The 26,962-nt window shown below is 58.6% G+C and overlaps 1 protein-coding gene across 1 annotated transcript; it reads right to left on the bottom strand.

Annotated features, from left to right (window-relative positions):
- Window positions 1-1,021: 1,021 nt before the first annotated feature.
- On the bottom strand, window positions 1,022-10,865 carry DLL4 (delta like canonical Notch ligand 4). The gene is made up of 11 exons (XM_056133717.1): window positions 10,310-10,865; window positions 9,923-10,192; window positions 9,323-9,380; window positions 8,272-8,538; window positions 7,642-7,702; window positions 7,428-7,558; window positions 5,567-5,736; window positions 5,221-5,440; window positions 3,048-3,762; window positions 2,473-2,581; window positions 1,022-1,959 (listed from the first exon to the last, which is right to left on the bottom strand). The coding sequence occupies exons 1-11, from the start codon at window positions 10,373-10,375 to the stop codon at window positions 1,954-1,956; spliced, it is 2,073 nt and encodes a 690-aa protein (XP_055989692.1). The 5' UTR covers window positions 10,376-10,865; the 3' UTR covers window positions 1,022-1,953.
- Between the last annotated feature and the right edge of the window lie 16,097 nt (window positions 10,866-26,962).

Below are 26,962 nucleotides of genomic sequence, written 5' to 3'. Positions count from 1 at the left end.
TGAATGCTTTCCTGTTTGATACCCTGTGTATGCGGGCGCGGGGGGGACAGGGAGTGGGGAGCCAGGCGGAGGGTGCGCGTGCAGGCCTCTGGCTTCCGTGTCTCTGGCCTAGGCACCCGGGTCAGGGCAAGCGTGTGTGTGCACGCGCACGAGGAGGAAAAGGGAGGGCAGGCTGCATTCTTGGACGCTATTGGAAGCGAGGCATCTGGTGAACCCATTGTGCTTTACTATGGACAGGCTGAGAGCTGGAAGCATCTGCTCAGCTTTTTGTCAATGGCACAGATTTTCATTGTGATTCTCCGTGGGTCATGCTTGCGGCTGTAGAGAGAGAAGTGCCGCACCCTAGGGTCTGTGCTGCACCCTAGAGGTGAGCTAGGTGAGAAACAGAGATAGAAAACTTCAGACTGGGGGCTGGAGCGATAGCACAGCGGGTAGGGCGTTTGCCTTGCACATGGCCAACCCGGATTTGATTCCCAGCATCCCATATGGTCCCCCCAAGCAACGCCAGGAGAAATTGCTGAGTGCATGAGCCAGGAGTAACCCCTGAACATCGCTGCGTGTGACCCAAAAAGCAAAAAAAAGAAAACTTCAGACTGCTTCAGCCTGGACGGAGGAAAGGCCCCCTCCTCCCTCTCCCCACCCCAGTGCCCGGCTGAGCTGAGACAAGAGGTGGGCGGGATGCAGCCACACACAGCCCTGTAGTCGCAGGAAGGGCTCAGCCACCCTCATGGCCCCTTGCCCCAGTGGCCATATCCCCCAAACTGACTAGAGAGCCCCCTATGCTTTTCAGACTTGGAGAGAGGAAAAAGAAAGATTCAGATTCAGGCCAGGACATGTTGACCAAGGAATGGTGGGAGCATAGAGGATGGAGGGCTGGGGAAGGCCACCCCCTAATGCATAAACATCTTGGGGGTCGTGGTGGGGCATTGAGGGGCTGCACAAGGGGAGCTAGAGAGGATTTCCACTTTACCATTACAAAGACAGGACCCAAGAAGTAATAATAAACTCCTGTACACATCTGTTCCATATTATAAATATACATTATATACAAAATAATGTTATAAAATGTAGAAAGGTCAGTGCTTCTGGTTCTTAAATTATCGAAATACTAAACTCCAAAATAAACTACAAAAAACAAACAAAATAAAAACTCATATTATTGATTCCGAAGGTCGCTTCAAAGGTATCTGGGCAGCAGGGGGCCGCTGAGCAGGCTGGAGGGCAGATGTGCCTGGTGGTGAGAGCGCTCAACCCCCCACCCCCACCCCGCCCTGGAACTTCAGCTAGAACTGCCCTGAGCTCCCTGGTTAGGCCTGGGGCCCCCTTGGCGGCAGAAGGGCACATCCCACAGGACCTGCAACTGGGGCAGCGGCAGGAGGGCTGCCCCTGTGCAGTGCTTCAGGGGGTGCAGGCTGGAAGTGCTCCTCCCCATGGAGCATTCACCTCACCTGCAGGGCACCTCCTGCCAAGAACCTCACCCAGGGCTCCCGGCCCACCTGGCCCTGCCCTGACTCCTCCTCTCTCCTGTCTGATTGGAGCCCAGCTGCCACCACAGAGCCTGGGCCAAAGGCACTTTTGGAAACACGATTGACAGTGGGGGCTTCGGCAAACTCCAGGCCCCCCCCCAAGGCCACTGCCCTGCCCTCGGGAAAACAGGTTGAAGCCCCCGAGGAGCCGTGTGAAGACTGCGGCGAGCCGGGCAGATCCAAGTAGCATCTCTTCTGTCTGTTTCCCTGGCCCGGCGCAGCTGCCAATCTGATGCCGGACAGACACCCAGAGGTGCGGGAGGGCACTGCATCTCTTGGCAAGTTGTCTGTCCATTTTATGCCCTTTCCTCCTCCTGAGAGCAGCACGTTGCATATTGAGAAGTCCCATCCAGGATGCAATGTAAACAGTGCAGAAGGAAGGTCCAGCTGCTGGGCAAAGCTGGGGTGTCCCGGGGAGGCTCTTGCCTTATACCTGGGGAGCACGTGGAAAGTAGGGCAGTGGGTTACCCTTTGGGTCCAAGCACACCCTTTGTACTGCCTTAGTCTGCCTGCCGGGGAGTAGCCGAAGAAGCCTGGGAGATGGGGTGCAGAGATGGGACAGTGTGCCCCACTGTTTCCTTCCAGAATGTGCCAGCAACCTCTTGAGGTGGGCCAACCCAAGAAAACAGCAGGAAGGGCAGGAGGGACACAAGGTGGCCACTTTCCCCCACCAGCAGCTGGGAAGCAGCGCCTGAGAGCTGGCCAGGAGCCACGGCCGCCCGGCCCTAACACAGCAGGAAGAGCCCGGGCTGGGCTCCCTGCCGCGGCTCTTGTTTCACCCCCTGGAGCATCAAGGCCAGCAGGCTGGCCTGAGAGCCCCGAAACCAAGCCCATCAAGGAGGGGTTCTGACCCCCGCTTTGGGAGCAGCCCCTGAGGTGGTGGAGAGGAACCCAGCCACATTTCCATCCCCCAGAGGCAGAAGGGGGCCGGCCGCCCCACACTCACCTCCGTGGCAATCACACACTCGTTCCTCTCCTCTGATATCAAACACACAGACTGGTACATGGAGTCCCTGGGGGAGCATATCGCTGATATCCGACACTCTGGCTTTTCACTGCGGGAACACAAGACAGGCTGGTCAGGCGGGGCCCAGGGTGCGGGGGGAGATCAGGGGGATCCTGGAGCACCAAAGGACACTAGCAGAGGTAGCTCTGGGAGAAGAGGCAGAGACTGGCAGTGCCCAGGACTGGCCTGGGGGTGCTGAGGAGCAGGTCCCTAAAAGAGCTCCAGCACCCCCAAACTCACCAGAGGTTGGTTACTCAGGCCTGGGAAAGCCAGTGCGGCCACAAGAGGCTAAGCACACAGAAGGGAAAAGTGCAAAATGTAAAAGTCCAAGAGGCAAACTTGATATCTGGGAGTGAATGAATGGGAGGATGGGACAAAGGACTCCCCGCAGGAGTCTTATTGGAGGTTCTTCCTGTCAGTAGGAATCCTTATTCACATATAAAGTATCCTTGAGTGGGCCAGGCCTCTGGGGACAGGGCTGACCAGTGGACCCTGGACCTCCACATGCCACTCACCTGTGTAACCGCAGCGGGGCCTTCTCCCCTAAGCTCTTGTCACTACTGTGGCTGAACTTCCCCAGCATGGTCCCCCGGCCCAGGGGCCCTGGGGCCAGATTATAGTCCAACGTGTGGTTCTGCTGTTTGCCGCAGTTGGATTTGTCCAGGCCACAGTCCACTTCCAGCTCCTTCTTCTGGTTTGTGTTCTTGAGCTGGGCAGCGGGGATCAGGTTGTCCTTCTGGAAGTCCGACAGGTTGTTCATGGCCTCTCTGCTGCCATCCTCGGGCTGCCGGAGCCGCAGCTGCCGCACTGCCACTGCGACCATCCCCAGCAACACCAGCACGACCACCAGCCCCACGCCCAGGGAGACAGCCACCCAGGGGAAGCTGGGGGGCAGGCTCATGGGGAACTCGCAGCGGCTGCCCACAAAGCCGTAGGGGCAGTTGCAGACGAAGTTGTCGGGTGAGAGGCCGGGGTAGCAGGTGGCCCCATTGAGGCAGGGTCCTGAGGAGCAGGCGTCCCCACTGGGGCTCGGGAGCTGGACCTCACAGCGCCGGCCGGAGAAGCCGGAAGGGCAGGTACACACGAGCCCGTTCTGCAGGTCGTGGCAGGTGCCTCCATGAGCACAGGGGTTTCGGGCACAGTTGCCAACTGGCTGCTCACAGTGGGCGCCTGTGAATCCAGGGCGACAGCGGCAGATTCGGTTCGGCCCTCGGATCAGGCATTGGCCACCTGTGGGTGTGCATGGAGGGGGGGCATGAGTCAGTGATCGCCTCGGAAGCCCCCAAGACAGCAGGTAGGGAACCCCTCCCAAGAAGGAGCTGGGGTCCTTCTGCCTTCATGCACACGGCCCTGTGTGGCATGTAGAGCCTGATTGCTCCTGAGCGTGCCCTGGCTTTGAGGGCAAGCCCAGGCCCTATGCCTTTGTGGGCCCACCAAGAAAATCCCTGGCCTCTCCCACAGTTCTGCTCTAGAATCAGGCAGACAGGGCTTGCTTCCCAGCTGTCCCTCTAGCTGGGGATCTGGACCCTGCTCCTTTCCCTCACTTCTAAGCCTCAGTTTCCTCATTTGTTATCTAGGGTTTTAATGGTCTTCTCTCCCTAGAGGAGGAGTTGTGGGGCAAGACTGGACAAGGTCTGAAGGCAGGACCCTGTGTTTTGTTTGCTGTGCAGAGGATTGAACCCATGTCTCATGAGGGCAAGTCAAGAGCTTTTCCTTTGACCACATCCCCAGCCCTGGAACAAGTTTGGGTGGAATGGAGCAAATGTTCCCATAACTGCAATGACCAGTGTCCTTATCATCATCACTATGTGCAGACTTCCAGCATCACATTTTCCTACTCTGTGCTGAATGAAGGAGCCCGGGACTCTCAGGATGCCATCTCGGCCCTGGCAGCTCACACCAGTTCCAGCACCCCAGCCTGTTCTCCTGCTGGCACTGCAACCTGCCTCACCTGTGGCTACTGAGCACCACCAGCTTTCGTCCCACTCCCATGGCCCTGGAGCAAGGTGAGGCCTTCTGGAAGAGGACTGCTTTTTTGTTGTTGTTTTGGGGCTACACTCAGCTCTGCACTTAGAAGTCATTCCTGGTGATGCTCAGAGAACCATATGGGATGCCAAGGCTCCAACTCAGGTCTGCGTCGTACAAGGTAAATGCCCTACTCGCTGTACTATCACTCTGGCCCCTGAAAAGGGCCATGTTGGTCTGTCTTTCTTCCAGGATTTGTGGAGGAAGATCAAAGGCCATCCCAGCCAGGTCAGGGCCCTAACCCAAAAGAGGAATCATATCCCATGAAACATAGACCACTTTCCCCAGGCCTGTACCTGCGGCAAACCTGCTCCTCTCTGAGAGTTTCCAGCTGATAAAACAAACTATGCCCTATCCAGAGCAGGGAGTAGAAATGGGGGCTCTCCAATCTTGTTCCTGTCCCCCCTCACCCAAGGGCTCTCCTGGTCTCAGGCTGCTCCACTAGCTTAGAGTGGCAACAGAGGGGCTGGAGCAATAGCACAGCGGGTAGGGCATTTGCCTTGCACGTGGCCCACCTGGATTCGATTCCCAGCATCCCATATGGTCCCCTGAGCACCGCCAGGGTAATTCCTGAGTGCAGAGCCAGGAGTAACCCTTGTGCATCCGCCGGTTGTGACCCAAGAAGCAGAAAGAAAAAAAAGAGAGAGAGGCAATAGGACACACCGTTGGCACACGGATTGTTAGTGCATCTGTCCACTTTCTTTTCGCAGTTGGAGCCAGTGAAGTTGGGGGGACATTCACAGGCATAGCTGGCTCCTTGGTTGCGCTCCCGGCAGGAGCCCCCATTGAAGCAGGGGGAGTCAGCGCAGCTCAAGGTGCTGTGTTCACAATGTAGGCCATAGTATCCGGGGGGACACAGGCAACGGTAGCTGTCCTCTTGGTCCTGGAGAGAGACAGGGAGTCAGACTGGGGGGTGGGGGGTGGAGGCAGGAGTGCACGATGGGGGCTGGAGCCCATCTGTCGCGGCACACCTGGTGGGTCCTGCCTTCCCGTGCAGCCAGGGCCTCACCTTGCAGCTGCCTCCGTTGCGACAGGGGTTGCTATCGCACTTGCTGAGCTCCAGTTCACAGTCCACGCCGGTGAAGCCAGGGAGGCAGGTGCAGGTGTAGCTCCGCTGCCCGCTGTTGGAGCACGTTGCCCCATTCTTGCACGGGGAGTGGTGGGTACAGTAGTTGAGATCTGTGGAGACAGGAACAAAGCAGCTGAGCAGAGCCAGAGAATGGACCCTCTCTCCAGGCACCTGGTAGGGCCAGGCCACCACCGGTGGGTGGCCCCAAGAGACTGGACCAACGGCCACCCTTCTCCCCACTGAAATCCTGTATGTAGAGCAGCCAACACGCATAGCTGTCAAGAGTGAAACCCCCCAAATAAAAAATATATTGTGAACTACTTTATAAAAACAGTGGAAAACCTACAAGAGGGTACAGCCTGCCAGGAAAGCTCACAGAACACGGTCAGCCTGGGCAGAACCTTTATTTGTTTTGTTTGGGGGCCACACCCAGCCATGCTCAGGGCTTACTCCTTGGGCTCTCTGCACTCAGGGATCACTCCTAGTGGGGGGGAAGGGAACGATAACGTGGTGCTGGAGATCAAGTCATGGTCAGCCATGAGCAAGGCAAGCCACTCAACCCTTGTGACTATCTCGAGCCTGGGTAGAAAGAAGGGAAGACAAGTGGCAGGCAGGGCAACTGAGGAGGAAGTCAGAAAAGGGTGCGAGGAGGAGGGCAGCTGATAAGGCTGGAGGTGGGGGGCAGCCTTGCAGCAGCTGGAGATGGCAGAGTGGAAGTGAGAATCAATGCCCGGAGTGAACAGGCATTTCTAAACGGGGAGGGTATGAGGAGGGTATTTTGAAATATAAGTATTTGTTTTCTTTATTCGGGAAGAACAGGGAGGGCTGAACCAGACAGAGCAAATATGGGGACTGTAACGGCTGTTTGCTTATGATGAGTATATGACTCTGTCACCTGGGATAAATGTGGGGGAGAGTAAAGAGCCAGGTGTGTGCGTCTGGGTGGGGAGAGGGAGAGAGAGGAGAGGTGACAGAGAGAGAAGCATGCAAGAACTGTGCAGGGTATGGAGAGGAAAGCTCACAGGGGCTGAGTTCCAAGCCCCTTGTTGCTGCTTGCAAGTCAGGGCCTGTGCAATTCTTTGGGTCCTGGCAAGCCCCTCTGCCCACCCTCCTGGGCCTGTGCCCAGATCTCCATGGCAGCAGCAGCACTATTTGACCCTGAAAATGGGAGAGGCACCTGGTCCTGCTGGCCCCCAGGATGAAGGAGAAAAGGCTCCTCCCCGAGGCTGGGTCTGGCAAATTCCTAATCACATTGCCCAAAGAGTGACAGAGCCCTCAAACACCAGGAAGAGATTGTGTGGGCTCAGCCACCTGCCTGGCATAGGCAAGTGGGGGGAGAACAGGGAGGCAGTTTGTGCCCACCTGGAGAAGTCGGTTAGGTGTCACTCCGCCCAGAGGCCCAGCTCGCCCGCAGCCTTGGGGCAGCCGGTGGGTACACCCCACCAGGCAGCTGTTTCGGGGAGAGCTGCTCAAACAGCGCTGGCAGGTAAGCAAACACTTGGGGGTTAATCGGTAACTTTAAGGATGAAAGAGGAACTGAGCCTGCTCATCTCTCTCCGCCTTGCTGGAATGCATGCCCGAGCCCTTGACTTCCAACATCCCACCCGGTTGGCTTCTCCAGCCAGCCTGCCAACCCAGCCCTGGGCTGTGATGGAACCCTCCCCTGCTCCTTCGCGGCCCATGGCAACTCTCCTGATAAGTCTCAGGCTCCCTGAACGATCCTGGAAAAGCCAACTGAGAAGGGTACAGCTGCTCCTGACCCCTAAAGTCCCCTCTATTTCCTGTCGTGGCCCCGACTCACCTTGGTCACAGAACAGGCCTCCCCAGCCCTCGTCACAGTTACATTCCCAAGGGATGCTGCAGGTGCCATGGCGACAGCCATTGTGGGGGATACATTCGTTGCAGAGACGACCCTGCCAGCCTGGGCGGCAGCTGCAGAACAGAACAGAGGCTGAGGGTGAGGTGAGGTCCTGGCCAGGGGCTGGCTCTCCCTCCCTGCCTCCGCCGCTACTCACATGCACTCGGCGGGCTTGCTGCAGTAACCATTCTGCTCGTGACAGCCAGAAAGACAGATAGCTGCAGAGATGAAACGGGGCTGGGTGAGGCTGGGGTGCCAAGGACTCTGAAAACCCCAGTCTCCTTTTTCCTGGCCCTTGGGGGTACCTCCAGAAGAGCCATGGGTATCTTTTGTTCTGTTTTATTTCTTTTAGAGCATCATCCCAGCTGTGCTCAAAGGCCATTCCTGCCTCTGTACTCAGGAGTGACCTCTGGCTTTGCATGGGGAACCGTATATGGTACACAGAATTGAACCCGGGTTGACCACGTGCAAGGCAAGTGCCTTACTCCCTGTGCTCTCTGTGTCCCTGCCCTGGGCATCTTAAAGGGAAGTGGCAACCCCTTCCAAAAGACTCCAGGCTGGAGGGACTGCAATAATGGGGTTCTCGTGGGCTTTCCATGAGAGGGAGGTGTGTAAGAAGAGCCATTTGAGCCCAAGGCCATCCTAAATATCCCTTGGTGTCCCCTGAAGCCCAGCAAGTGAGCAACCCGGCCCACTCTTCAAGGGAGGCAGGCCAGGGTCTAAGAGGATGCCACCATGGGGTATGCTCCAGGACCCCCTCCAGGCAGGCGGGAGCTTGGCCGCTTACGCTGTTCGCAGTACTCCCCGGTCCAGCCGGGCAGGCAGGACAGGCTGCCATCTGGCTGGCACACATAGTGGCCGAAGTGGTCATTGCGATTCTTGCACAGGCGGGAGCAGCTGTCCCCATAGTAGTTGTCACTGCAGATGACGCGGTAAGAGTAACGCAGCCTTGTGAGGGTATTGGTCTGCTCCTCCAGCAGCCAGTTCTGGCCCACAGGGAGCGAGCCTTGGATGAAGATCTTGCTGATGAGCGTGTCGGCTGGTGGTGAGGCCTCTGAAGGGGCAGAGGTCAAGGAGGGGCAGAGGTCAAGGAGGGCAGCCAGTTCCCCAGGGGGCCCAGCAACTGCTGGATCACAGCCACTGCCCAGATGACCCCCACCTGCCAGCCAGCAGGACCTGAGGAACCCAACAGTGCCCCTGCCTGGCTGTCTGTGAGTGCCCTGATACCATTCAGAAAGGGGACAATGGAAGGATGTGAAGATAGCCCAGAGTTCTGGAGGCCGATAGGGAGGGGAAAGAGGAAAAGAGGTCAAAATGGGAAAAAGCAAAAAAGAGAGAGAGAAGAAAAAGAAAAGCCCTCCAGTCTAGGGTGGGCCCTGGGAAAGAGGGGTCCCAGTGCCCATTCAGGGGTTCTGCCCGCGGAGATAGGTAATGCTTTTCTTTTTCCTTTTCAAAGTGAGAATTGTTGTGCTGCTGAAATATCCTTTTCCTCTGTGTCAGAACAACATCCCAAAGCCATTATTCCCTTTCCAAAGGAGCGGAATTCGCGAAAGGTGTAAAATACAGGAAGGGGCCCGTCAGCGGTGCTGGCAGCTTCGGCCTTTCTCACCGCCGTGCTCCCCGCGTTCCCACGCCAAAAATAACCCGCAGGAAACGCAATTGTGCTCAGAATCCAGGCAGCGGGCGGAATCGGAGCGGCCAGCGCGGGGCGCAGCTCCGGGCCTGAGCGGAGCGTCCTGCCTCCCACCCCAACCCCGCACTTCCCCCGCCCGGTGCAGATTAACTCTTTCGGCGCTGCGTCGTGTCGCCCCCCTGTGGCGGCCGAGCGAGCTACTCACCTGGCTGCAGGTTGTCTCCAGGAGCGTGCCAAGCTTCGATGATGAGTGAGAAGGTACCCTGGGAAGGGAAAGGAGGAGGGGAGTCAGAGAGAAAGAGAGAGAAAGAGAGAGACAGAGACGGTGAGATGAGCCGGGCGGGGAGGGCGGGTGGGGGTGGTGCCTCGCGGCAGCCGGTTTCATTACTCTAATTGCAGGATACAGTTACTGCGCCCGGGTCAACATAACGGCTCTGCGGGTCTGAGGGTTTGCGCGCAGCTTAGCGCGCAAGCTGGGAAGGCGAGAGGAGAGCCGGGATGGGAGGAGTGGGGAGGGATGGGGCGAATGTACGCCGGAGCCTTTCGGGAGACGCGGAACCCGACGGGCGGGGGTGGGAGGTGATGAAAATCATGTCCCGGGCGTTGGAAGGGGGAGACTAGTTAGGAGCCTTCCTGAGGATGAGGTCTCGGGAGAAAAAGGAAAGAAAGGAGCCGGAGAGAGCGCTCTTGGCTTGTTTTGTTTTGAGGGGCGCGACAAAATCGGGGGCCGTGGGAGAGGGGTGCGGGCTGTGATCCCCGGGAGCCTCCTTCTCTCGGGTGTGGTGACCTCCCAGGCTGCGCTCACCGGCCAGGTGAAATTGAAGGGCAGCTGAAGAGGGTTGCGTCCACCGCCGCTGCTGTCGTCCCCGACGGCGAAGGAGTTGATGCCCAGCACGGGCGTCGAGACGTTGCCGAAGGTGCAGTGGCCCGGCAAGATGATGGTTTGGAAGTGCTTAAGGCAGACGCGGAAGAAGGTCCTGCAGCCCGACTCGCAGGGTCGCCCGCTGGCGAGGACGCCCCGCTCGTTGGCAAACTCCTGCAGCTGCAGCTGGAAGACTCCGGAGCCAGCCGCACGCTATTGCACAGGGACGGAGGGAGAAGGAGCGAGGGGAGCGATCAGCTCCGCGGACGGACGCCCAGGGCTCAGGCCCGGGGATCGGCGGGAGGGGACAGAGGGGACTCGGGACGTTACCTGCTGCCAAAGAGCCACCAGCAGCAAGAGCGCCCAGACAGAGGCGCTCCGGAACACGGCTGCCATCCCCTGGGGCGTCGCTCTTTGCACTCGCCGGCCCTGTCGCTGGCTCGGTTCGCAGCGCTGCTTTCCCGCGCGTCCGCCCGCCCGAGGGGGCCACTGAAACGCCGGGCTCTGCTGGGGGCTTTCCTCCCTCCTCGCCTCCTGGCTGGCTCACTCCGCTCCCACTGCCCCGGCGGTCTGTAATCCAGGAGGTAAGGGCGGCTGAGCGGCGGCCTCGAGGAGGAGGACCTGTCCTCGGGCTAATCCAGGGACTGCAAACGGGCTGGTGCCCGGGTCCAGCAGGGGGGCGGCTTGAGTTGTGGCTCCTTAACCTCGTGTTTCCAGCCTGCGCTCAGCGCCGCTACTGAAACCTGCGCTCTCCGGAGCCTGCCGTATTTATATCCTCAACGCCTGTCACTCAGTCTCCTACGGTCACTCTCTCTCCTCCCCTCCCGCTCTGGATGCTACAGTCCCAGCGCCGCCCCGAGGGGGCCTCCGCCCCCGCCGGCCCCGCTAGCAGCCAGCCAGTCAGACGCAGGTCCCCGCCCCTGCCACTCCCGGGCCCCACGGATCCCCCAGCCCTGCGCGTGCCGAGCGGACAGCGTCTCCGTCTCCAGTTTAGGAACGGCGACCCCGGCCTCGGAAAGATGGGGGTCGGGGGAGGAGGAGGGGAGGGAGGGTTGTGGGGGCATGTGGCGTGAGCATGGTCGTGGGGCGGAGACACTGGGGAGTCCCCGCAGGCTCTAGGACCTCAACCGGTGCAAGTTACCTGCAGACCAGGAACAGGTAAACTTCAGCCGGGAAAACGAAAGCAGCCCTCAATCTGATCCCCCCCTTCTCCCAGGAGTTTCGGGAACCCTAGGCTCTGGTGAGCGCCCACCCACCGCGCGTCCTCAGAGCGCAGGGAAGCCAGAGCACGCATTAACCTTTCTGTGACCACGGGGGACAGGCCAGATGCCAAGCGTCTGAGACTCGGACGAGGGGGGAGGGTTCGCCCTCGGTCCTCCACACCTGGCGGTCGTTTCCCTCCCTAGATGCGGGAGCGTGTCCTACGCGTGCCCCTTCCCCCCCACACGCTCCCCCACCCCCGCCTGAGCCGGGCGCGTGCCAGCCCCTGGACGCGTGCCCCTCCGGCTGGGGAGGAGGGGGCGTGGTCCCCGAGGTGGAACTGGGGGCCCGCGTCCTCAGCTGTATGGTAATAAGGGTCTGGCCCCGCCTCCAGCGCGTCCCCCACACCTGGGGTCGGCTTGAGCGTGTGTGCCCACCGCCTCACCCCCTACCCCAGCGGCACCAAGCCCCGAACCGCGTCCTGTCGCTCCGTTGGGGCCTGGGAGGAAACTCTCCTGGCCCCAGAGTTGGTTGGAGAGACAGGAGAGTCCAGGTGAGGGGCTTGGGGCCGGCGCACCCGCGAGGGGGCCCCTGCTCTTAGAATGACTTGCGGTGGGGTTGGGGGGGATGATGGGGGCGGTGGTTTAAGATGAAGATTGCACCCGGAATCCCGCGGGCTCTGCTCTGGCGGCTTCGCCCCACTCGCCTCTGCGGCTCCCCCCGGTGGCCCCACTTCTGCGAGTGGCAGCCGTGCAGCTGCTTTCCCGGAACCAGGCATGATCCCCAGAGGCCGGCGCTCCCGGACTCCCGGAGTGCTGGGGAGCGCGCCCTGCGCTACGCGGAGGGTGGCGGGGTGTGCTGGCTTCAGCTGTCAGCCAGCCCTACTGCGAATGCTGCCGTCGGGTGATAAGATCGGCTGGGGGGGGGGGGGGTAGCAGGGACGCGGCGCGGGCCCAGGGGAGGCTGCTGGGGGCGGGGGTGGAGGGGAGCTCGGCGCGGAGCCCAACAGCTGCCTATGCGCAGCATAGCTTGATTTTTTTTTCTTTTTGGATTTCAGGGTGGTGGTGGAGGAGTTGGGGGGGATGAGAAACAAGAGGTTGGGAGCGTGGGTTGGGGGCGGGGTGAAGTGAGGAGACTAGCTCTGGGTTCCCCCACTCATGGTCACCCCTCCCAGTCACCATCTGGCATGAGCGGGTTGGCGTGGGGAACCGAGGTGGGGCGGAGGCCGGCAGATGGGTCCAGGCTATGCTCCGGAGTTAATGTAGGTTAAGGGTAGGCGAGGCCCTGGGCCCTAGGGAGGGGGCGCCGGCCTCCCAGCCAATCTCTGTTCTTACTCTAGGGGCCCTGGATCCGTAGCCCCTAACTCTCACTGAGCTGGTCTCCAGCCTCACCTGTTTCTGTCCATCACCACCTTTTGACTTCACAGAAACCTGTTCCTGGCCTGGCCTTCAAGGCTGACGCCCCCATATATTTGAACCCTTCTCTACACCACTATCACCTCCATACACAGCTCTGCTAATGTGACCAAAAAGCACTTTGCAAATGCCCAAGGACCAAACAAAATCGTCATTTTGAAGACACAAAATCCACAGGACCCCAGAAATGGGCAATCCTGATCCTGGGCAGGGAAGGGTTAAATTCTCACCACGACCAAAAGCGGTTTTGAAGCACCTACTTGCTGCCAGGTGTTGTAGCAGTAGATCCTGACAGGACAGAACCCCACCACACCCCTAGGGACCCACTAATGCTGGTCCCTCTTTGCCCACATTTTGCTTATAGGAGAAGGTCCCTCAGCGAGCAAGAACTAGGAATAGACAGCACCCACAGCTGAACTTCTCTCTGACTTTGTCTGTCTGTCTCTGTCTCTGTCTCTCCTCCCCCCACCCCTTGAGATTGGGGAGCTCAGAGGAGCAGGAGGTGGTGAGAATCTCCGCTGCCCAGGCACTGTGGACTTGGACCCCCAGGACAGCTTGAAGACCCTCTGCTTGGGTAAACTCTCCCAGATGTCACACGGCTGGAGACTGGTCATGGATGCACAGTCAGATGGACCTGGGTTCCCCAGCAATGACCCATGGGACTTTGAGGGTCCAGCTCGCTCACAGCAGCTGGCACCTCGATACAGTGTTCTGCAGTGAAGCTTCTTGGCCTTCTGCATCTGTGATCATCTCCATGGGGCACCCCATGCAGCCCCCAGCAGGCCCACTCTGTGCCAAGGTTATCTTCCAGCAGTACCTCTGGATTATTAGGGCGCCAAAGCGGCCAGGTGACTCCCCCGCTGGTAGAGCCCCCCTACCCAGCCCTCCCCGGTAGCAACAGCACAACTTCAAGACAGTAGTTTTTTTTTTGTTTTCTTGTGGCCCATCCTCCTCCTCCCCCCTTCGCAGTCCCCCAGCACCGCGTCTTCTGCGGGGCAAACTGCTGGCGGGTGCGGAGCCCGGCGGGCAGGCCAGGGGCGGGGCGCTTAAACCCGGTGGGGCGCCGCTGCGGTGGCTGCGGCGAAGGGGCCACGTGCAGGGAGCGGCGGCCGCGAGCTGCACAGAAGGCGGGGAGATTTGCAAACTGTTGCTGCCACATGGCTGCTCCATTCGCTCCATTCACATTGAAATGAGGCCGGCGCGTGCCTCATCTGCCGCAGGGCGCTGCCACGCGTCAGCCCGACCTGCCGCGTGCCAACTGGGGCAGTGGGGCTGGCAGGGCCTGGCAGCCGCGGGGCGCAGCCCGCGCCCCGAGGACAGGAGGGGCAGGGGGCGGGACCGGGCTCCCCGAGCCTCGGGCGTGCCAGTTACTCGGACCTTGGCCCCGCAGGTGGGAGCGAGCGGCGAGGAAAGATCAGGACGGGGCCGGCCTTCGGAGGGGGGCCGGGATCGATGCCGCCGCTCCCCGCAGATGCAGCCCGGCCGCGCTACTCTCCATCTGCCGCTGCTCGCACCTGCCGGTCAATAAATCCATTTTACAATTTAATGCAGCAGCTTCCCGCCCGCCTGGGACAGATGCCGCAGCAGAACCACCTCCGCCCTCGCCCCTCCCCTAGCTGGGCGCCAGCGGTTAGGGCCGGGATTCCCGCTCCCCGAGGCACCACCGCGGGGGGCTGGGGGGGGGCTTTTACCTCTCTCTACACTCCGTCCCCACAAGGAACGGCCTGTTTGGGGGTCTTTCCCACTGGACAGAGTGGCCTCCCCTGGGGACAGGACTGAGGCTGGTGAAGGGAAAAGGAAGGCAATGACTTGGTTGGGGCTGAAGGACTCCTGGAAAGTGTGTACTGGGGGGTGGGGGGAGCGGGATGGGGAGGAAGAGGGAGGATTTTCTAGCTAAAACATGATGCAGTGAATGCAGCGACCTTCACAGGTGAGAGCCTCTGAAGGGTCAGAATGACCCCCGGGGAGGAGAATATGGCCTGTCCCCGTCCCCTGTTCAGACCTGGGCATCGGCCTGACCAGGCACCTGGCTCTTGGCACTTCTCAGCCACAAGGTCCTGGACTGGTCAATAGCTATCTCCAGGCCTCCGTTTATCCATCTGTGTGATGGCAGTAACACAGCCCTCCTCCAAGCAAAGAGTTGTGTTGGGTTATTAGGACACAGGGCACAATATGCTTCTTTATTTCCTCCTCCCTCCGTCCCCCATCTTCCAGGGAACATCCTCATGGCCAGGGACAGACCCTGAGTGCAGATGAGTTCCAGGAGAAAAGAAGGAAAAGGGAGAGCCAAAAGCTGTCATGAGGGATGAGAGGAGAGGAATAGAGGTGGGAGAAGAAGGGCCCTGGTGGGTGTGGGTACGGGAGGGAGCAGATGGAGACATCTCAGCTGAGAGGGCCTGGGTGGAGAGGCGCCTCACCCAGGTGCCCATCCTTTCCTTGGGACATTTGGGTCATCCAGCATGACCCATCATGCCCAATCTGGCTCCGACAAGAATCTTGACTGACGGGAGAAAACTAGAGCTTTAAAACTGGATTTGGGTGCTTGAGAGATAGTTCAAAGGACTGAAGCACATGCTTTGCACATGTGGAAGGCCCAGGTTCCATCTCCAGTACCCCACAGGAAAGTAATTCCCAGCACTGTGTTGGGAATATTCACCACCACCGTCCTCAGGACTGCCAGGTGTGGCCAAAACAAACAAAAGAATGGATTTGAGGCTAGGGATATATCTCAGTGGCTGGAGTGCTTACCATGTGTATGAATCCCTGAGTTCAATACCTGGCACCACCGAAAGAAGAGGTGGGGGAGCAAGCTGGGGACAGAGAGATGGTTCAAAGAATTGAGTGCTGGCTCTGCATGGGGAGGCCCAAGTTTAATCGTCAGCACCACGTGGTCCCTTGAGCACTTCTAGAAATGTTCCCCCCAACCATTGCCAGGTGTTGCCAAACTTCCCTTCTCCAAAATGATGTTGGTGCTATAGTGATGGGGAGATGGCTCAAAGGGTTAGAACATGTGCCTTGCATGCAGGAACCACAGTTTTGATTGCCAGCACCAGATGGATCCTTGAATACTATGCTAAGTACTCCCAAGTACCCCAACTGGAGGCCCTAAGAATCAGTTGAGGAAAAAAACAAAAAAGGCGAAGTTTGGAAAAAGAAATTTCCCATGGTCTTGGTCTCTGGAGATGCCCCTCTCTCTAGTCAAGCTTTGGTCTGGCAGCCCTCTTGCTTGATAGAATGTCCCAGAGCAGAGTGACGTGGGAGGAAAAAGAAGCCAGTTCTCAACTGCTTGGTCACTGAGGCTCTCCCCATCTCATCAAGTGAGCACACAGGCTGGGCTGGGCATGGTGGGTCACGATGGATGACCCAAATGACCTAGGGAAAGGGTGGGCACATTTGTAAGGCCATGGAGCAGGAGTCAAAGAGCTTGCACAGGCCCCCTCGGGAGACGAGGAAGTCCTCTCACCATCCTGAAGCCTCCTCGCCTGATCTCTCCAAGACCAGAGGAAGAAGGCGCTGTTCTCTGCATTCTCAGCAGACCCACAGTAGGTAGTGCTGGGAGCTGTCAGCTGCTGTGGCCTGGGTCCACCTGGGTCTGTTCTTCAGAACAGCCTGGCTTACAGGGACAATGAGCTCCAAAGGGAGAAGCTGCAGCCCTGACCCGATAAGTCCCTTTTAGCTGTGTCAGGAGGAAGCTCTCCCCCAGCCTCCTATGTGGGGTGAGAGGAAAGTGGGAGAGAGGGGAGGGGCAGGGACTCTCATTGGTGGAAATCTGGCTCAGGCTCAGCTCCGTTGGCCAAACCCAGGGGATGCCTGGAAAGCGAGGGCCAGGAGCCATGCCGCGGGTATTTCCAGCCCTGGAGGAGACTGGGGTGTAGGGCAGCCTCCACGGCAACTTTCCCAGAGCCCCTGGCTTCCCCTTCCCTATCTCCTTCCTGTTCACAGTCCAGTGAGGGAGCAGGGCAGCTTGGGGGAGGGAGGGCAGGCTCTGGGCCTATGCAGGGAGACCTCCCAGGCTGCCAGCCTGATCCCTCGGGACACGGGACTAAGAGGCAAATGCACTGCTGAAGTGCATAGGACCCAAAGACAATATTCTACCAACGTGCGCAGGACGAGGTAGGTGTGGGAGCAGAGCCCAAGTGAAAAGCAAGGGTTTATTTGTCCCCTTGGACTAGATCTTTTGGATCCAAGGTTTTTCTTCCTCACCCATCCTCTGCTCTGCCGGGCCAGCCTCCCCTGCCCTTGTCCCCTCCACCTGTCCGCACCTGTCCCTGAAGCTTATTGCTAAACTGACAGGTAGGGGCTGAAGAGATAGTACTGGAGGTAGGGCGCTTGCCTTCCATGAAGCCGACCCCAGCTAGAATCTAGTATACTGCATAGGCTTGTGCAAGCACCACCAGGGGGCGCTCCTGAGCACCAGCAGGTATGGCCTCGTACTGCCCCACCCCCCAAAGAAACTGGCAGGTAGCATGTGCTCCCCAGCCTCCTCCACTACCCACTCCCCTCTTCAGTCTCTAGCCTCCCCTCAGCTTCCACACCCAGCTTTGTCCCTTGTTGTCGCTGACCCCGTGGTGACCCTGAGCCCTAGATGTCCTGGGGCCCTGGCTTGCCCTTCACCTCCCCCCACCGAGCAGCAGCTTGTCTCCAAGAAGAAACTCTGACCTCTCATCATTTCCCCAGACAACCTCTGATCTCTGATCCCAGCTGCCAGCCAGGACATGAAGGAAGCCTGAGATAGGGGATGGGGTCACACCTCTCTCTCCAGTGCTGGGGACCCAGGAACAGGATCCTGCAGAGGTTGCCCGGGAGGAAGAATCAGGCCCAAACCAGGAAGCTCTGCGCAGCAAATCCCCTCAACACAGAGGGGGGAAGCGTGGGCAGGTGCCAATGGGGCCGCCAGCTGCCTGCATCGGCAGCAGCTCTCCCGAGATGGCAGGGAGGATGCCACGTGTAGAGTCCTACCGCTCAAGTAGGTGATGGGTCTTAGGCAGAGGATGGTGTCCCGGCTGTCTCCTCCCCCACAGCCAGAAAGAGAGGAAACAGCTTCCCTTGTGGCAGGAAGGATTTAGGTTAGACATAGGGGAGAACTTCCTGTGTCTACCCTACCTCTCCCCGTTGTTAGTGCAGGTTGAACTCTCCCCTGGAGATGACTAGAACTGCACATATAGATGCTTGCTAATGAGTAACTTGCCTTGTCTATGGTCAGCAAAGCATGTCCAGCCCAGAGAGTTCATTTGTCTTAAGACTGTGGAACGGGGCTGGAGCGATAGTACAGCAGGTAGGGCATTTGCCTTGCACGCGGCCGACCTGGGTTTGATCCCCTGCGTCCCAAATGGTCCCCCAAGCACCGCCAGGAGTAATTCCTAAGTGCAGAGCCAAGAGTAACCTCTGAGCATCACTGGGTGTGATCCAAAAAGCAAAAATAAAACAAAAACAACAAGACAAAAAATAAAAAAAAACCAAGACTGTGGGACCTGGGAGGCCCAGGACCTGGGCCTTCTCTTGGCCCCAAAGCATGCTTTGGACACTGGCGGTCAGTGATCCCATGTTTCAGGCTCCCACTTCCAGAAGAACAGTCCCAATGGAGCTGTTCAGCCAACAAATTGCAGCAAAGAGACAAGCAGGGTTTAAGATATGGGAGACTGGGCTAGAGAGACAGTGCAAGGGTTAAGAAGATTGCTTTGTGTGGAGCTGATTCCCTGCTCAGCACCCCTGGGAGTGACCCACCCCTCCCCACCATGGTCTGGAGCAGTAAATAGTACAGCGGGTAGGGTGCCTGCCTTGCATGTGCCTAACCAGGTTTTGATTCCCGGCACCGTATATGGTTCCCTGAGCCCCAGCAGAACTAATCCCTGAGCACAGAGCCAGGAATTAGCCATGATCAGAGTCAGGTGTGGCCCTCCCCACTTAAAATATATATATATATGGGAGACTATGGAGAATTTCCAAAACACTGGTAAAGAGTCAGGATCTCCAGCACCAGGGTTTCAGGAAGAGCCTCAGCTAACTCTGTCCTCTAAGAAACAGGCTTCAGCCCTCTGGCCACCACTCACCCATGCTCACGTGCTGCTGGCCAGCGTGAGCACTTCTGGGTGTGTGGCTCCTCTAGCCGTCTGGGGGCCCTTGGGACCACACCTCCAGCCTTTCTTGCCTCCTCTATTACTCAATTCTTCTCCTGGCAGGAGGGAACTGGGGGCAGACCTGGGATGAATACATCAAAGAACAACCAAAAAGTGCAGGGCCAAGGAGATAGTACAGAGCTAAGGCGCATGCCTAGCATGTGGCTGGGGCAATTAACAATCAAATTCCAGAACCTCATGTTGTTCCTCATCCCACCCCCAACACCCCAGGTGTGCCTCCACCCCAGTAAAAAGAAGAGAGGGACCAGAGCAGATCGTACAGCGGGTAAGATACTTGTCTTCTTATTGAGCTGACTCAGGCTCAATCCCTGGCACATCTCCTGTGGTACCCCGAACCCACCAGGAGTGATCCCTTAGTGAAGAGCCAGGAGTAAGTCCTGAGCACAAGCACAGCCAGGTGAAGGCCAAAAAGAGAGAAAAGTATGGTAGAAGACACGTGCACGGTAGAATACGTTTGCTAATGTGACTCTGTGCACCCCACATTAGTTAGCCTGGGGACTTGTGCGCATTTCAGGTACAGAACTTGGCTCCTTTAGTCAGTGAGCTGAGGGTGAGGCCTGCCCATGTTGTGTCCTGGGCTGATGTCAGTGAGGCCTGAAACAGCAGCAGATTCACTCCTGTTACTCATGGGCTCCCATGCATCAAAGGAGGCTTCATGGAGAAGAAAGGTTGCATTAGGAGGAAGAGCAGAACTTTGACACATGGAAGAAGTGAAGGCATTCCTTCTGGGGGAGTGGGAGCAGGAAAGGGGGTGGTGGACACTACTGAGGCTATTTCATTTATGGGGTTTTTTGTTTTGTTTTTGGTTTGGTTTTTGAGCCACATCCAGTAGTGCTCAGGGCTTACACCTGGCTCTTTGCTCAGGGACTACTCCTGGAGGGCTCAGAGCACTGTTCAGGATGCCAAGGATGGAACCTCAGTCTGCTGCATGCAGGGCAAGGACCCTACTCTCTTTACTGTGACTCTGGCCTCTGGAGCTGCTTTATATGCAGGGGATTGCACATGAGGTGAGCTTGCTAAAGCCTGGAAATTGAACCTGGTTGAAAGGCATTAGGGAAACTTTGCTTGTGCTGTTTTATTTATTTTTTAAATTTTCTTTTAAATATTTGTTTGTTGTGACTTTTGGGGTCACACCTGGCAGTGCTCACTGCTGACTCCTGGCTCTGCACTCAGGCACTCCTGGCAGGGCTCAGGGGACCCTATGGGATACCAGGGATTGAACCCGGGTCAGCTGCGTGCAAGGCAAATACCCTCCCCGCTGTGCTGTCACTCTGGCTTCCACTGTTTTATTTTTTAGGCGGTTTACTCAGTGCTGCTGGGGGATGGGCCCTGGGTACCCCCAGCATCCTGTGTGGTGGGAGGTGTCAGGGATGGAACCTGGGGTCTCTCACATGCTGGGCTCCACTATTTGAGAGGCCCAGCAACTCTCTGGCTCTTTTATTTTTATTTTCTCCCTGTGGCTCTCAAGCAGGTGATGGTGCCCAGACCCCATCTGGCAGAGATGGGCATGGTGATAGGGAATAGGGAATTACGGAGGAAGCTGCAGCTGTGTCTGGTGCCCAGGTATACCCCAGAGCCTGGGCTCTGCCCTTGGCAATGGCAGCTCCCACTGATCTACTGGACAGGCCTCCTGCTTTCCTTGCCCAAGGCTGCCCAGTCAGGCAAGTGCCCAGAGTCAGGGCTTCCCTGGCTTCTCTACGGAGAGCACAGACCACTCCAGCCAGCTGCTTCCCTCACATCCCTCCCCCTTCCTCCTCATTCCCTCCCAGGAGGCAGTGTAGGGTGGCCTGGAAGAGGATAAAGGTTTGCCTGGGGCCTGGCTTCATCCAGCATTAGGCCTAAAACCCACCAGGGCCCCAGGCCTAGAAGTTCCGGGAAAGGGAAACTTTCGGTGGTGTCTGGAGTAACCCCATCCTCGATAGCCAAGAACTTGAATACCGGGGCCGGAGTGATAGCACAGCGGGTAGGGCGTTTGCCTTGCACACAGCCGACCTGGGTTCGATCCCCGGCATCCCATATGGTCCCCCAAGCACCTCCAGGAGTAACTCCTGAGTGCAAAGCCAGGAGTAACCCCTGAGCACCGTGGGGTGTGACCCAAAAAGCACAAAAAAAAAAAAGAAAAGAAAAAGAGCTTGAATACCTCGGCCACAGACCTGTCATCCCTGCCCCAGGTTGCTCCCTGCACACCTGTATGCATAGTGCTGCTTTTGAAAGTGCCTTCCTGGACAGAAGCGACAGTACAGCAGGGAGGGCGTTTGCCTTGCACATGGCTGAGGTCAACCTTGATTCAATCCCCGGCAAACCATATGGTCCTATGGGTTGCTAGAATGGTCTAGCATTGCTAGAAGTAATTCCTGAGTGAAAAGCCAGGAGTAACCCCTGAGTATCACCAGGTGTGCTCCCCCCCAAACCAACTAACTAAATAAATAAAAGTGCACCCTCCATTTGGTTCCCCAAATCCTGCGTGTGTCATTGTGGGTGAGTGGTGTGTGAGGGATTCACGGGGCTGGATCTTCTATAGCAGAACCCCCAGATGGCCAGCCCACCAACATCTTGGATCTAGGATGACCCTGCTAGGTGCTGGGTGTGTGCCCCTGTCCCCCACACACACCCTGCGTCTGCTTGACGCCTGGGGCTGGGGCGTGAGAAGTCCCTGCAAGTTTTCCCAGCGCAGCCCCAGGGGGTGGGGCAGCCAGGGTGAGGCCAGTCCCGGTCAAGCCTTCTCAGCCTCATCGGGGAGGCCAGGCCGGGGTCAGCCTGTCGCAGGACTGGCCCTCCCGCGCTGAGATCATCGCTCTCTGGCCTCCATGGCACCCCCCACCCCCAGCTGAGCTCACAGCCCTGGCCCTGATGGGGGACATTGTTGTCTCCTGGACCCCTCCCCTGGGCTCAATGAGCTGTTTGTTGGCATGTCCGGTGCGGGCAAAGGGAGGGCGGGCATGGGGGCGCCCGCACACAATGGGGATTCCGTCCATTCTGAGTGGCTGCGGGAACCAGGCTGGCTTTGTCCCGAGGACCCTCATTCCCACCATTTAGCGGAGCCGGAACTGCAAGCGGAAGGCCCCGTGGAAGAACAACAATGTCGTCACCGTCTGTGGGGGGAGGGTGCTGCAGGCCGGGCCCCGCGGGGAGGACCCTGGGGACCCACCCAGCTGAGCCACCCAAGGGGCACTGGGCGCTGAGGACCCAGGGCTGAGACTCAGGAGGCGGGTGGGCGGCCCTCACGCCCACTCTGATCAACCCACCTGCAGCCGGGTGGGCAGGGGTGCTCCCAACCCCCCACGACACCCAGCCCTTGGGTGCAGGGCGGCAGGGGGCTCCTGCAGGTCCACAGAGGGCTGGGGTGCAGGGGCCCGGCCCACAGTTCTTAGAGGAAAGCTGTGCGCAGGGGCCGTTTCTGGGCCTCACCTGGCCTGCCTGCCCCATCGGAAGTGGCCCTAGCCACGCAGACAACAAGTGTTTATTTTCCAGGCTTGGGGGCGGGCAGGACGTCACTGCATTTCCCTCCTGCCTGGTGCTGCCGTGGTTCTCACAGTCTGGGCACCGGTGACATCACCAGCTTTTCCTCCTTGGCCCAATATTTGCCTCCCCTGCCCCCCACTCCCCCCTGCGGGCCCCATCCTGGGCCAGGCCACAGAGTTCCGAGGCTCTGGCTTCCGGCGCGGGCACTTCTGAGCCCGTCCTCAAGAAGGGTACCAGAGTGCCAGGAAGTGATGGGCCGGACCCACCACCCCCCTGCCCTTGGCACTGAGGTAACCTTGGAAGAGGCCCTCTGTGCTCACCCTCATCCGAGGGGCTCATGTACCCCTAGGGCAGCCTCCTCCAGAGTCGCTGGCCCTTTAAGGGGCTTGGGAAGCCAGAACAACAGGAAATCCAAACGGCCTCATTAGGCAGCTCGAGCTCAGCACAGTAATTAGTGCCCTGAAAACAAAACAAGGAAAAGCAGGTGGTGGTGCGCCCCCCCACCCCCATCTCGGCTGCCCCCGGAGTGGCCTGTTAGTACCCAGAATGAGGCAGCTGGGATTGGAGCCCCTCCTTTTTAAGCCCCCTCACCCCAAGCCCCTAGAACCTGCTGGCCCCCACCCCCACTGCCCAGGCCAAGAGTCCAGCTTTAGCTTCTCCGGAGCAGGCAATGGCTTCTCTCCCAAAGACCCCCCCACACCCCTCTACCCCCCACCCCCGACCCCAGGGAGATGAAAGCCACAGGGACCCAAGGTGGGGCTTCCCCTCCCCAGCCAGGTGGCTCTGTCCAGGGTCTCCTCCACCTGTTTGGAAAATGTCCTAATGGGAGGTGGGAGCTGGACTGGGGTTACTGCAGAGAAAGAGAGGAGACCCCTGGTAATCCCAGGCCATAAGACCCTTTAGGAGGAGGGGAAGGCCTGCTCCCGATGACAACTGCTAGGCTCGCTCTAGCCCAGAAAGACACCCCCCCAACACACAAATTCCCGCCTGTGTAGACCACAGGCACCCACAGGGCCTTAGATAGGCCTGGGGGCTTGCAACTTCCTCAATTGGTGAAAGCCTGGCTAGAAACCAAAACCAAAAGGGACCCCCCCCCCCCCATTTTATTTTCCTACAGTGCGAGGGGCCAAATTAAGGGCCTCACACAGCAAGGCAAGTGCTCCTCTACTGAGCTACATCCCAGCCCAGAGCACATTTGCTCTGCCAGGGGTTGAACCCCAGCCTGGTGGATGTAAGGGAAGCACCTCATCACCAGGCCACCTCCCCAGCCCCCAGCTATTTCTGATCCCCTCTCCCACTTAAACTACTTGAAGCCTCCCTTGACCTCTGAAACATCTGCCTTTATTTGTCCTGCCAGGAGAGAAGCACACTGTGTCCCATTTCAGAAACTTTTTTGGTTTTATTGGTCCACACCTGGTGGTGCTCAGGGCTTACTCCTGGGAGATTTAGAGGACCATGTGGGATGCCTGGGATCGAACCCAGGACCTTCTGCATGCAAGGCAAGCACCCTACCCACTGGGCTATCTCTCTAGCCCATGTTTCAGAAACTCTTGTCCCAGAAATGTGTACAGGCTTGTCGTGCTACTCCCTGCATGGTGCCGGCGGGAGCTCCACTCTGGAAGCGAGGGGGAATTCAGATGATGGGTGCGGCTGCTGTGTGTGTGTGTGTGTGTCTGTGCGTCTCTGTGTGTGCGTGCATGTGCATGTTTGTACACAGTAGCGCAGCTTGTGGTCCCCCAACCCTTCCCTTTGCCTTGAGGCTTTTGAGAGCCTGTAGCTCTCCTGTATGACAACCCCGAGACCCACAAACCATAAAAAGTGAGAAGTGAGCCAGGATGCCTGGAGAAATAGTACAGGGGTCAAGGCTCGGCCTTGTATGTGGCTAACTCCAGCTTGCTCCCCAACACTGCATAGGGACTCTCCCCTCTTCCAGCACTGCCTGGAGTGACCCCTGAGCCAGGAGTAAGCCCTGAGTACTTCTCATTCACACACACACACACACACACACACACACACACACACACACACACACACGGGCCAGGAACAATTTCAGCCCTGGAAGAGTTCACCCTGTATGCCCAGTCTGGGGCATGACACTCTGGCAGTGGGAGGCTGGGGCGGACCCCTCTATCCTTGTCTGCTCGGAGCCCAGACCACCCCACAGGGTTGTAAGTTGTGCAGAGCAGAGGCCTTAGGTCCTCCTCCCTTGAGGTGCTCGTGGCCCTGGGGTCACAAGGAGTTGCAGCCTAGAGGGTAGGGGGTCTGCTGAGAAAAAGGGCAGGTTGAGTGCACCCTGCACACACCCAGCAGGCACCCCCTACCCACCGCAGGGTGGCCTGCCTGTGGCCAGTGAATAGGGCTGTAATTAAGCTGGTCACACTCCTGTTGGCTGAGAACAAAGGGCCCAGGCGTCATTGCCCAGGGGGAAGGAGCAGGAGCAGAGGGAGGGGGTGGGGGGGGGTAACCCAGAACCTGCTATTGGGCTGAGCAGCTGGCCTCCAGCTGGACAGGGAACTCCCAGGCACCGCTGGAGGCCCCTGTGGTCATTGTGGCGGGGTCCAGTTGGGAACGGAGGAGCCAAGGCTCAGGGCAGAACCAAGGGGGTCCTCAAAACAAGTGACCCCAGAGCTGTGGGGCCGCCACGCAGGGGTGCTCAATCCCGGTTCGTACACAATAACTGCGGGAGCTGCCCCCCAGAGATTCCGAGAGACTTGGATGGGGTGGAGGCCCTGGAGACCCCAGGATTTTCTCTCAGCTCCCCAAGGCCCTACAGTGCAGCTGAGGTAGAGAAGGATCACTTTGGTGGTGAGTGGGTTGGTGGTGAGTGGGTGGGGGCAGGGGCCCTGCAGTAAAGCTAGGGAACCTCTCCTGCCCTGCAGGGGGTTGGTGGGCGGGAGACTCAGAAGCCATGCCCACAGGGCCCAGTAGCACTGGGGGGACAGGGTCCCCCAAACTTGAGGAGGGGCCTTCACTGAAGAACTTCTCTTCAGGAGCCCCCTGCCCCCAAGTCAGTGGAAAGTTCTCTGGGGAAGTAGCTGAGGACAGACAGTGGCACCCACCCACAGGAGAGGTGCCTGTCGGGTGCCGTGGCCCCCAGCCCACAGAAGCAGGGCAGGGACTGGGTGGAAAGAGAGGTAGACGGGCACCTGAGCCGAGGGGGCCTGGGCGCGGGGGCGCGCGCGGGGACGTGCTCTGCGCCTGAATCATTTCCCGGATATAGCTACACAGCACAGACTTCAAGGTTTTTTGGGGGGGAATCTTTTTTCCAAGTTCCTCGATCTGTCATCCCCCTCCCCCACCGGCCGGATAGGCCTGGACCAGTGTCCTCTCTGGGCTCGGCTCGGCCTCCCGGCTCGGCCTTCTCCACGGAGCCTGCCTGAACACTGTTTCCCGCCTCAGGAAGTCTCTGATGCCCTGCGCTGGATTTTGTTTTCCTTGTTATCGGGACAACTAATATTTTTTCCTGTGTGGAAAAAAAAAAAGAGCGAGCAAGAGAGAGCGAGAGCGAGAGCGAGAGAGAGAGAGAGAGAGAGATTTTTCCCAAGCAGATTATAGCTGTCACGGAGGGGATGGGGGAGAGGGGCTCCCCGCCCCTCCGCCTGGGCCCTCCCTGCCAGGGCTAAAGTTCTGAATGAAAGTGGGGTGCTGGCAACTCTGGGCTGTGCCCCAGCTTCTGTTCTGCTCTAAGCCAGAGCGCTCCCCCAGGCCTAGGCTGGATTGCCAAGGTTAGGGAGAGGGACCTGGTGGGGGGGGGGCTTCCCTCATGTTAAGGGGAAGTTACGTGAGGAAGCCCCCACTCTGGGAGGTCTGAGAGCACGCAGGGGCCCCTGCCCTGCAGAGTGACTCAGGGAGGTTCCCTGTGTCTATACTATCACCTCCCATACACCGAGTGGTGAGGACGAGATGGAGTGCAGGTCAGGCAGTATCAGGGTGAGCTGACGGTTAGCAGGTGAGGAGGTGAGTGGCGGGTATCTGGGCACCTGTGTGGACTGTGAGGGCATTCCAAGAGGCAGAGCAGATGAACACAGAGGCTGTGTCAAGCCCCCAAGCCTGTGCCTCCTTCCTTGGTCCCAGTCTACACTGCGGGCCGCTGGGTAGGGATTGCAGCAGAAACACCCCATTGCACCGCTTGACCAAGGTGAATGCAGGGTTTTTTCCCCACTTTCACCCCCACGACAAACGGGGCCTAGAGGTGGCTCAGCGGCAGATTGCCTCACATGTGTGAAGAACCAGCACCAGTCGGGTACCCCCATTCCCACCAGTCAGGGACCCCCCCCCCGGAAGAAGGCATAGTGGCTTCAAGGGCTTGCTGTGAGCACACAGTCATGAATTCAAACCCCAGTGAGGTGCTCTTGATGCCCCAGGGTCTGGGGGGTCCCGAGTGAGAGGAAGGAAAACAAAACAAAAGCCAAGAACGGGGGGGGGGGGCGGGGGGGAGAGTGTAGTACCGTGGGGAGGGTGCTTGCTTGCACGTGGCCCAACCAGCCTTTGATCCCCAGCATCCCATATGGTCCTCTGAGTCTAGCCAGGAGTGATCCCTGAATGCAGAGCCAGGAGTAAGCCCTGAGCACCACCGGCCCCCAAACAAAAAATAAACAAAAATGAAATAGGAGGGTGCGGGATACGGTTGGTTGGTTGTGGTTTGCTTGGTATCACGAAAACCAAAATGAGGTGCTTATTGGCTGCCCTGGCCCTGCGCCCCCGTGCCTGGGCTGACTTGTCTGCAGAGAGGCTGGCCTCCCGCGCGTGCCCCTGCTCCTGTTGCTGCT

This window comes from Sorex fumeus, unplaced genomic scaffold (assembly GCF_029834395.1).
Source record: "Sorex fumeus unplaced genomic scaffold, SorFum_2.1 ptg000098l, whole genome shotgun sequence".
Classification (NCBI taxonomy): domain Eukaryota; kingdom Metazoa; phylum Chordata; class Mammalia; order Eulipotyphla; family Soricidae; genus Sorex; species Sorex fumeus.
The sequence above is the reverse complement of the archived record's forward strand: the minus strand, read 5'-3'. Positions and strand labels throughout refer to the sequence as shown.